This window comes from Borostomias antarcticus (genome assembly GCF_949987555.1).
Source record: "Borostomias antarcticus genome assembly, chromosome: 15".
NCBI lineage: Eukaryota > Metazoa > Chordata > Actinopteri > Stomiiformes > Stomiidae > Borostomias > Borostomias antarcticus.
The window spans coordinates 25289510-25301668 of NC_140248.1; the positions used below are offsets into that span (position 1 = coordinate 25289510).

Consider the following 12159-nt stretch of genomic DNA (forward strand, 5'->3'; position numbering starts at 1 on the left):
CTCTGGACATGGACCCCCCCCCCCCCCCCCCCCCAGACCAGCAGTGCTTCAGGCTGGACATGGACCCCCCCCCCCCCCCCCCCCCCACAGACCAGCAGTGCTCCAGGCTGGACATGGACCCCCCCCCCCCCCCCCCCCTCAGACCAGCAGTGCTCCAGGCTGGACATGGACCCCCCCCCCCCCCCACAGACCAGCAGTGCTTCAGGCTGGACATGGACCCCCCCCCCCCCCCCCCCCCCACAGACCAGCAGTGCTCCAGGCTGGACATGGACCCCCCCCCCCCCCCCCCCCTCAGACCAGCAGTGCTCCAGGCTGGACATGGACCCCCCCCCCACAGACCAGCAGTGCTTCAGGCTGGACATGGACCCCCCCCCCCCCCCCCCCCCCACAGACCAGCAGTGCTTCAGGCTGGTAGAAGGGGTCACTGTTGAGATCACTGAGGAGGTCTGGGATATCACCTGGCTGGTATGCTCACCATTTCAAACTGTTTTCACTCGACCATTTGTATTATTTTTGAGTGTAATTTAGTGTTATGCAATCGTTTTTAAAGGTGCCACGTGTAATATTTTTTTGGGTATTAGCAAATTACCCAGGTTAAACCTACAGCAGGTTGAATCTGCAGGGTTGGTGAAGTGAATGAACCAGTTTTAATATACAGGGTTGGTGTGAATGTGTTTCCTTATTTCCTGCACAGCACTCATTTAGTAAACAGCACTGACCGGCCAGGAAAACTCAACATGCAATATCAATCATGCAGTAAGGAAATACTTTCATACAAAATCACTTCAACTGCACATTTAACCTGGTTAATTTGATAACATGAATACAGATAGAAAGGAAAATACCAAAATATTACATCACCTTCATGAATTTGACCTTGTGTTGCTTATTTCTTCCAAAAAATATTTGTATGAATAAACCTACAAGTAATTGTATTATATTATCATGTATATTATTATTGTATTATGTCCTTCATCTGTTGAAAATATTTCACAAAAAAACGTTGTGATAGGGGTGGAAATTCATCAATTGAACTGACATTTGAGACGAGATAAAATTCAAATTTGAACTACTGAAAAGAGGGGGCACCCGGATTTGAACCGGGGACCTCTTGATCTGCAGTCAAATGCTCTACCACTGAGCTATACCCCCGCTGCTTTGCCATGGCTACTTTATATTCATGTTCTACTCTAACAGTACAGTCATCTATCCTTAAGCAGTAAGTTAGTATTATAATACAGTCTGTTCTCTGCAATAGTTATGTTTTACGAGATAAGGTTCTATTTCGGGAGGCTTATCCTCCGCCACTTGGCGGATCAGCTGAACTTTGACGTACACTCGCCTCAGCCAATCAGGACGGGGCAGAAAGACCAATTAAAACGTCCATATTTGCCGCTAGAAAAGAAAAGACGCCCACTTCCGGTCTCCGTTGACATGGGAAGCTCCGTCTGAATACGTCCTCGATGTGTTTAGGCTACATTAGCTAGCCAGCTAACTTTCCAGTTGAGAAGATAGCCTATATAATTATTTACAAGACAATTCTTGGTCTTTTTATCTTTGCTTTTATATTTTAGTAAATGCTGGCAGTTCTGGTTTGCGTTCATTGGATTTCTTGCTGCTGTCTGTTCCTAAAGCTCGTACAGAAATGAGGGAAATGGCTTTTTAGTGATCCTCTCCTTCCACCTGGAATAGGTTCAAAACGACCTTAAACTAGAGGAGCGGGTCTCATTAGATATCTCTACATCCCTTACTAAGCATTTAGAGGCAGATTTCAGTTTGTTCATGTTTTTAACTAGCATATCTCCACATGAGCCGTTGACTAGCCCATCTCTTGATCTTTTAGCTTAAGTAATACTTGTCATTTGTTTTGTTGTAAACATTTTGTGTATGTATGTATGTAGGCTATGTATGCATGTAAGATTATTGTTGTGCTGCAGCCTGTCTTGACCAGGTCTCTCTTGGAAAATAGGTTTTTAATCTCAATGAGACTTTTCCTGGTTAAATAAAATAACAATGACTGGGCTTTTGGATATTCAATACACTTTCCTTCAAACTGCATGATGAGCTGGTCAAGAAGTTGAGCAGAACAGGGCTTCTTATATAGAAACAGGTCAAGAAGCTGAGAGCAGAACAGGGCTTCTTATATAGAAACAGGTCAAGAAGCTGAGAGCAGAACAGGGCTTCTTATATAGAAACAGGTCAAGAAGCTGAGAGCAGAACAGGGCTTCTTATATAGAAACAGGTCAAGAAGCTGAGAGCAGAACAGGGCTTCTTATATAGAAACAGGTCAAGAAGCTGAGAGCAGAACAGGGCTTCTTATATAGAAACAGGTCATTGGCTTTCATTGTGCAGAACTAATAGCCTAGTTAGAACAGTCCAGTTTCCATGCTGAACTCACTCAGTCTATCACGGTGCACTTTATCACTGGCGATCAGTTTAGGACACATCAATAAAAACTGTATAGTAACATAGTTCTCTTTGTATGTATAAGGCCATATAGAGGATACTAACATACCTATCAACCTCAGACACACCAGGCAGACACCACGCCAGGTCTCCAGAAAGGGCCTCACGCTTAGGAATCGCTTCAGAGTTGGGGTTAGGGTTAGGTCTAATTAGGTTAGGTTAGGGGTTAGGTCTGCTTTTAGTTATTTTGCACCGTTCCTATGGAACAATCTCCAGAATCAAGTTGAGCACACTACTGCCATTTCTGGGCAATTCTAAGTATTTTGTATTGTATTAACAATAGGCCTGTATTGTATTGTTTGTACGCAGAGCTCCCTAGGGAATACAATACAATATACTGTTGTCTTGACGAGACCTGCTTAAATAAAGCTCAACTAAAAAGGGGCAGCGGGTAATTCACCTGTGAAAGCGATCGCGAGTTAAACTGTTTCCCGGGATTTCTTATAAATCTATCACCCTAAAGAAATCTCATGATTTCTATCCCCCAAACTTACTATAGAATGTGTGGCTATAGAAACCGCATCTGCAGTCACTCGTGAGATTGTCTTGCAAAGTAGCACAGTAACACAAGAAACCAGGTCAGGTAGGCTAACCAGAGTCTCGGTGAGCATAGATGATTTCTCACATACAGACATATATGTATGCATATATGATTATGCTAAACTACTCTGGTCTGGTAGAGTCTGGACTCCTATAGCGTAGAAGCTAACACACAGAGTGGAGAGGACCTTGGAACAGAATGGAACTTCTTGTTTAATTGATCACGTCTAAAACACAGTAGCTTATAATGTTTTGTCACACCACTGACATGTTGGATCTTTGTACTTATCCACTCAAAATGTTTAAGAGCGTATACGTCTCTATATAAAATGTATGTTGAACATGGGGTGCTCCATGAAGCAGGATTGGTAGCCGAGCTTGATGGATATGCCTGATGGTTAGGGGCTAGATTTAAAAGCAAGAACACATGTATTTGACATGAATAGGGTTAGTTAGTAATGGGACTCTAGTAAAAAGTCTCAGGTTCCAAAGGTGAACTGATCAACGAGCTGATCCTGCGTCATGGAGCACCTGCGCAGACAGACGGGGAGAGGGGTATATACAGAGAGAGACCCTGCGTAGAGAGACAGGGAGAGGGGTATATACAGAGAGAGACCCTGCGCAGAGAGACAGGGAGAGGGGTATATACAGAGAGAGAACCAACAGGCTGTTGTGTCATTAAAAGAGACCAAAACATCTTAGCCATCAAAAACCTTAAAATCAATCAAAAGTAACATCTTAACAATGATTACATGTCTTTCCTAGCAATGTGCAGAATGTACAGCTGATACTGATGAGCGTGTAGACATGGATCCTCAACCCCTCAGTCTAGCTTCTCTTCCTGGAAGTAATCGGCATTGTTCAGATGGTCCTGGAACTTCTCGAATTGCTGTGGAAGACAGAAAAGGGTAGGGGCAGAAAAGGGTAGGGGCATTTATATAGAAAAGTAGTTGAGCATTAATAATCAGAGCACAGTCCTGATCCAGAGGAAGTAATAGATCATCATACTACAGTATGTATTCAGGGACAAAGATTATCACTGATGACTTCTTTGTAGCTAATCATTTATGAATGTGTGTATTGCTTCTCTGATTATTTCCTGTAACGTTGAATTCATTGTCCCAGGGGGATTATTGAAATTTATCATATCCTATTATGAATGACAGTCTGACTGGTCAGTGAAGTGCACACTACAGACCTCTGAGATCCAGCCGCCATCTTGCAGTTTGACGAACACCCGGTTCACGGTGTCCTTCACGGCCTCCTCTTCCTCGCCACTCTTCTTCTCCTCTTCCAGCACAGTCCGGCAGTGTTGGAACAAATGGAACTTGAAATGCTTCAGTATGTGGTACACCTCTGTCCGACCGGCACAGACCGACCCAACACTGAACGCCTGCAGTTTCAAAGCCACAGATGGCCGTCATTGATAACATTCATGTGCCATTTTAAAGAAGGACACTTCGGTGCACAGACAAGTATGGGCATTATATTTGTGTGTTAATGGTGAATAATCTGAAATTATGTAATGTCTGTTTATGATGGAGGTTAAGACACTGTAAAGCCTGCAATATACTTGCTGTTAACTACTGACTAACTACTGACTAACTACTAACTAACTACAGACTAACTACTAACTAACTACTAACTAGCTACTGACTGACTCCTAACTAGCTACTGACTAACTAACTACTGACTAACTACTGACTAACTACTAACTAGCTACTGACTAACTACTGACTAACTAACTACTACCTAACTACTAACTAGCTACTGACTAACTAACTACTGACTAACTACTGACTAACTACTGACTAACTACTATCTAACTACTAACTAGCTACTGACTAACTACTAACTAACTACTAACTAACTACTACCTAACTACTACCTAACTACTGACTAACTACTAACTAACTACTAACTAGCTACTGACTAACTACTGACTAACTACTACCTAACTACTAACTAGCTACTGACTAACTACTAACTAACTACTAACTAACTACTACCTAACTACTGACTAACTACTAACTAGCTACTGACTAACTAACTACTAACTAGCTACTGACTAACTAACTACTAACTAGCTACTGACTAACTAACTACTAACTAGCTACTGACTAACTAACTACTAACTAGCTACTGACTAACTACTGAATAGCTACTGACTAGCTACTGACTGACTACTAACTAGCTACTGGCAAACTAACTACTGACTAACTACTGACTAACTACTGACTAACTACTGACTAACACCTAACTACTACCTAACTACTACCTAACTACTACCTAACTACTGACTAACTACTGACTAACTACTAACTACTGACTAACTACTAACTAACTACCTAATTACTGACTAACTACTACCTAACTACTACCTAACTACTGACTAACTACTACCTAACTACTAACTAACTACTACCTAACTACTAACTAACTACTACCTAACTACTGACTAACTACTACCTAACTACTGACTAACTACTGACTAACTACTACCTAACTACTGGCTAACTACTACCTAACTACTGACTAACTACTACCTAACTACTACCTAACTACTGACTAACTACTAACTAACGACTAACTAACTACTACCTAACTACTGACTAACGACTAACTACTAACTAACTACTGACTAACTACTACCTAACTACTGACTAACGACTAACTACTAACTAACTACTGGCTAACTACTGACTAATGACTAACTACTAACTAACTACTGGCTAACTACTACCTAACTACTACCTAACTACTGACTAACTACTACCTAACTACTAACTAACTACTACCTAACTACTAACTAACTACTACCTAACTACTGACTAACTACTACCTAACTACTAACTAACTACTACCTAACTACTGACTAACGACTAACTACTAACTAACTACTGACTAACTACTACCTAAATACTGACTAACTAACTACTACCTAACTACTGACTAACTACTACCTAACTACTACCTAACTACTGACTAACTAACTACTACCTAACTACTGACTAACTAACTAACTACTACCTAACTACTGACTAACTACTGACTAACTACGCGTCTACGTAGTACGTCTCTATTCGTGTGCGTGCGTTGCTAAACAGCAAGTATACCGCGGACTCAAACGTCTCTATGAACACAGATTTCATTCGCAGTACCTGTGTGTCATTGGGCATGAAGTGGTCCTCTTGGAGAGTGTTGTTGTCATACAGCTGTCCTGAGAGTTTGACGGTGAAGCTGCATTGTCTCTGGAGTTGACACGCCTCACACACACTCCCATGCATGCCTATCCTCAGAACCCGGACCTTCGGATAGCACTCTACTCTCTCCTGGATGGACGGACGGACGGACACACACACACACACACACACACACACAAACTTCATTAATCATGTAATTAATGATACATTAATCATGTATCATTGAGGGATCAGGAGAATCTAAGTCTCAGACAAAGATCTACATCCTGTATGTCTCTCTCTATGGAATTATTATAAGCTTTGACCTCAAGAGACAAGCACATTTGTGACGGTCTTCTTAAAGACGGAGTTGGTATCAGACTTAAAGACGGAGTTGGTATCAGACTTAAAGATGGAGTTGGTATCAGACTTAAAGACGGAGTTGGTATGAGACTTAAAGACGGAGTTGGTATCAGACCTTGTAGCGGCTGGACCAGCGACTTCGCTGCGTCAGGTTCTCCAGGCGCGGGAGGATGGTTCGCTCGTCAAAGTGGAACAGAGACGTCTTCATCTCCTGAGCGTAGCGCTTGGTCCTCTCACCACCTGCTCACAGAGGCGCAGTTAGATTCACACACACACCAGAAAAACACTGGTGATACACAAGTATCACCAGAAAGCATATAGGTTGCATACAGACTGATGATAGATAAATGAGGCCTGTTCACACCTTGTTGGGGGTCCAGGCCCCCAGGGGGAAGTTGTCATATGCTTACTTTTCCAATAACACGGAAAGCCATAGTTTGACATTCAGGAGCCACTGACCCAATTGACTATTAATGAGATGCTACTGGCCCAAATGAGAAAATGAACTGGCCCAAGATCAGTTCACGCCAAGTAGTTAAGAGCACAGGATACCGTCAGCTAGAGCAGCATATCACCATGCACAGAGTCAGGGCAGTGATCTATGGCAGGTTTCCCAGCCTGGGGTCCAGGCCCCTCAGGGTTTCCCAGCCTGGGGTCCAGGCCCCTCAGGGTTTCCCAGCCTGGGGTCCGGGCCCCTCAGGGTTTCCAGCCTGGGGTCCAGGCCCCTCAGGGTTTCCAGCCTGGGGTCCGGGCCCCTCAGGGTTTCCCAGCCTGGGGTCCGGGCCCCTCAGGGTTTCCAGCCTGGGGTCCAGGCCCCTCAGGGGGGGCCCCAACCATCCCAGGGGGGCTCCAGGCCTCAGACAATTTGAGGCCTTAATATTAGCTGGACAAATATTTGACAAAGAATCAAGTTGTTGACATGTCACACAGCTATTTTAACAAAATACATGATCATAACTGATGAAGGGCCAAAAAGCCTTGCATTTAAGGCACTACAATACCATATAAATTCAACAAATTAATCTGAGACTATGAATCGTGTCAACATTAATATACATTAAATACATTAAAGCGCATTGTGTTGCCTCTGGGTATGAAATGCGCTATACAAATAAAGCTTTGATTGATTGATAATATTCCTGCTACACTGGCAGAGCGCTTCATTGTACCCCAACTTACACCTGATGGAAGTTGCGCACAGACGGGTTCATCAGGTGTGAGTTAGGAGGGCTCTGAGGAAGAAAGGCTGGGAACCCCTGTTCTAAGGGATGGAACCCCGGTTCTAAGGGATCATCTGCCTACTCAGCACTACAAACAACACCTGCCAAATATAATGTTGTCAGTAGCCTCCAGTTGACGTGATGATATCAAAGAGCATCAACCCTACAGGCTACCGCTCGCTGATCTGTCTGGCCAACAGGAAGCACCAGCACGCGCTGTGCAGAATCCCCACGCCCGGATAACATGCTTGAGAACATCAACACTGCATGTTGTGTGCAGTGGACAAAATCACACCAGCAGTATGATATTCAAAAGATCGAATGCAAGTTATGATCTGGTCCTAACTGTGGTTTCAGGTTCTCACTGTGGTTTCAGGTCCTAACTGTGGTTTCAGCTCCTAACTGTGGTTTCAGGTCCTAACTGTGGTTTCAGCTCCTAACTGTGGTTTCAGGTCCTCACTGTGGTTTCAGGTCCTAACTGAGGTTTCAGGTCCTAACTGTGGTTTCAGGTCCTAACTGTGGTTTCAGCTCCTAACTGTGGTTTCAGGTCCTAACTGAGGTTTCAGGTCCTAACTGTGGTTTCAGGTCCTAACTGTGGTTTCAGGTCCTAACTGTGGTTTCAGGTCCTAACTGTGGTTTCAGGTCCTAACTGTGGTTTCAGGTCCTAACTGTGGTTTCAGGTCCTAACTGTTTGGGTATTCATTGTCCACCGCCTGCGCTGTCAGAGTATTTGATCTTAAGGTTATTTAAATCTAGACTGAGTGCCGGTGAGGAAACTATCCTTTTGAGTCCACCCATGAATATATCATAACAGACATGAACGTGTGTGTATGATGGATACTTACCAGAATACTCTGCATCAACTGTAGGCTAGTAGCTTAACCTCGTCCCACTCTTGTTCTATTCTGTAACCGATCTGTAACCCACAAGTCAGCTGTCCAACACATGACAGCTTGAGAGGTTGAGTAGCTGTGCGATAACCTGCACTGCCAGATAGGCTAATTGCAAGTGGATAACCTCGTAGCCTAGGCCAGAATTATAACCATGTAACCGGCCGCCCGGCAGTCCAAATACGTGTGAAGTGACTGCACCTCAGCAACATGGACCTTTTAGACCTTATAAGTGCCAAGTCTGCATCACAAACATCCAGCCAATCAGATACGGGTTCAGAGGGCCCTGCTGTGTAAATAAATCACTTACTGTAAAGGGACTTGAGAAAGGTCTCATCCAGGACGGTGATCAGGAGAGCTTTCACCACCACCTGGAAGTGTGTGAGCTGAGACCCGGTGATGACTGGGAAAAGAGACGAGGCAAACGGTCACAACACAGGCTCACTGTGCGCTGCCTCCAACACAAACACACACGCACACACACACGCACACACACACGCGCACACACACACGCGCACACACACACTACCACTGGCCCTCGGGCCCCGTGCGTCAGCCTAGACTCACACTCGCGTGGGAGAGAGAGAATAGCCTTTTGTTGTGGGTCCAGCTCCTCCTCCTCCTCTCCCTTCTCTTCTTCCACTATGAAGTCATGCAGGCTGTCACTGTCCTTGAGTTCCTCTTGACTGCTGCCAATCAGCTGATCAGCAGTATGGCCATCATCCACAGCATCCCCACCGTCACCATTATTGTCACCATCTTTATCTTTTTTATCTTCTTTATCGCTACCACCTTCTGCCTCCTCTTCGGCCTCCTCTTCCTCACCTGAATCCTGGTGCAGCAGAGGAAGAAGACGGGGGGAATCAGTGGGCACATGTGAAACTTGACAACAAAAACACTCAGCGGTTACAGGACTATTCACGGAACAGTGTGTGCATTGCACTGGATGAACATTTTGCAGGTGTGGGTGACAGCGGGACGTTTTTATACTATATCAATTAATCAATTAATGAAATCTAAAGCTACCTTCCGTCTGACTCTGCGATTTGCGATACGGGACTTCATTTTCTTGGATAACGCAAGAAGTTTATTCTGTCGTTGCTTGCGTTTGGCGATGGTCTCTTTAGCCTCAGCAACCCTCTTCTTAGTCTCAGTAACCCGCTTCTTCTTGGGCGCCGGGTCCTCCGCCTCGGACTCGGACCCCGGGCTCTGCACCCTGATGCGCTTCCTGGGGAGGACCTTCCTCCTGGGCTTGGACCCCACGTCGCTGTCCGAGTCGCTGGAGCTGTCCGGGTCGGGGTCAGGGTCGGGGTCAGGGTCAGGGAGGGCGGGTCTCTTGCGACGAGACTGCGCCACGGTGCGCTTCCCCGAGGACTCGCTCCCATCCCCCGCAGAGCTGTCCGGTGTCCCCTCGGTCCCGGTGCTGTCCCCGGTCCCGGTGCTGTCCTCGCTCTCGTACTCGGTCCCGGAGCTGCTCATGCTGGTCGTGCTCGCGCAGGACTCCTCGTCACTGTCGTCCAGGAGACGAGCGGACAAACCGATCTGGGATCTGTTCTTAGACGCAGCAGCTTTCTTCTTTCTCATCGATTGGTAAACTCTTCGTTTGTATAAGCTCTCCATGGCTCAGTCTGAGACCTAGCTAGGGTTAGGGGGAGACGTAGCTAGCTAGCTGGCTAGCTAACGATGCTAACGCTCACGATGCTACGCTGCTAACGCTCACGATGCTACGCTGCTAACGCGCACGATGCTACGCTGCTAACGTGAGCCAGTAACTTAGAGCGAATAACTCGTGGCTAGCTAACGCTACTAGCTAGCTATCTATCCACAATGTGTGGCGTGGTGCAATGACCAGTCGAGCTGAATGGCAATGGCTTAAATTTTAAATTCTTAAATGCAGGTATTGCAGAATTTCGTGGAAGACATTAGCGAACTAGCTAGTTCATATTCTGCATGTTTGGTTTGTTGTTATCAAGCCCACTTCCTCCCAGTCCAACCTGACACCGGAAGTAGAATGCATCTAAATCATAGCGCTCTCTGGGTTATCTCTTTTCCTAAATTGTCTTTTAATGGGTTATATGAGTTGCAAGGGGTGCGAAATAACGTTAAACATAATGTCTTATTATTATTTGACAAACATTGGAGGAAAGATTTTTTTTCAAGAGTTTTTCAATTTATTCTGATGACACCTGGCACGTATGGCAAAAATTGCAGTTGTTTTAAGGAAAAAATGTGGTGTGTCGTCTGGCAGATGGCTTCTAAACCCTGGCTCTGTGCACCAGCTCCACTACTCCCTGAAAGTCACTTGGCATCTTTATTTCCTGTTCTATATGATTGGATTAAGTGATTAATCAGGTGTGCGGAAGACCCAGCGCACACCTGATTAATCACTTAATCCAATCATATTGGACAGGAAATTAAGAAGCCAAGTGACTTTCAGGAAGTAGTGAAGCTGGTGCACAGAGCTTATATAAGAGTTGACAAGCAGTTGGGTAGCTAACAAAAACAAATAAGGTGGGATTGGAAATGGTCTTAACCCCCAAATGTATGTTGATTTGATTTGTGTTCATGCGTATTTTGGGACCATGCAAAGGTATGAATCAAATCACATCCATATTAGTGCACAAATTATAAAGTACAAATCCCACCAGTTCTTATTGTTAATGCTTTGTCTCGTTATGAGTGTATGCAGGTGTGGGACCACACACATTAAGTGCGTGCACCTGTGTTGTTCTGTACCAGAGGCTTCAAATGTTTGCTAGTGCAGGGTTTAGTGAAATTAGTCTTTCCCAACCTGGGGTCCGGGCCCCCCTTAGGGGGCCGCCAACAATCACAGGGGGGGCGCCAGGCCCCAGACAATTTGAGGTATTAATATTAGCTAGACAAAGAATCATGTTATTGACATGTCTCCCAGCAAATTCAGCAAAATACATGATCATATCTGATGAAGGGTCAGAAAGCCTTGTATTTACAGCACTACAACCCTGTGCTAGTGGGACCTCAGAGCGGAGGGAGAACAGACATGTTGAACCATGGTCTTTCATTTCTTCATCCCGTTTAGGTTTCGATATGCCTGCAGAAGAATTTTCAAATGCCACATTTCTCAAGGGAATAGACCCTTTACCCAGCCGCCATTTTGACATAGCACTGTGTAATTGATCAATTAATTAAGGCCCCCTTTTATTTGGTGCTAAATCCTAAATGGAACAGGGCCATTCATGTTTTACACCTGTGTTTACACTGCAATGTCAAAATGGCTGCTTGGAAAAGGGTCAATGGAATATAAACTGATGCTCTACTATGGTATCCAAAGCTTTGTAAAAGTCTAAGAATAGAACAATAAAGAGTGAGACGAAGTTAAAGTGGAATTAGCGCCATATGTCAACTAGACAAGACTCTTCAGGAACACCTTGTTCATAGTGTGGGGTAGTGGCTAATAGCTAGACCAACTGTGTCTACCTATTTTTATATACCTTTATACACCTGTGTACACTTTATCTG

The 12159-nt window shown here is 44.7% G+C and overlaps 1 protein-coding gene across 1 annotated transcript; it reads right to left on the reverse strand.

Annotated features, from left to right (window-relative positions):
• Positions 1–3226: 3226 nt before the first annotated feature.
• On the reverse strand, positions 3227–10629 carry ccdc82 (coiled-coil domain containing 82). Its single transcript, XM_084450440.1, has 7 exons — positions 9688–10629; positions 9229–9493; positions 8972–9064; positions 6667–6791; positions 6168–6338; positions 4205–4399; positions 3227–3895 (listed from the first exon to the last, which is right to left on the reverse strand). The coding sequence occupies exons 1-7, from the start codon at positions 10279–10281 to the stop codon at positions 3830–3832; spliced, it is 1509 nt and encodes a 502-aa protein (XP_084306566.1). The 5' UTR covers positions 10282–10629; the 3' UTR covers positions 3227–3829.
• Positions 10630–12159: the final 1530 nt, after the last annotated feature.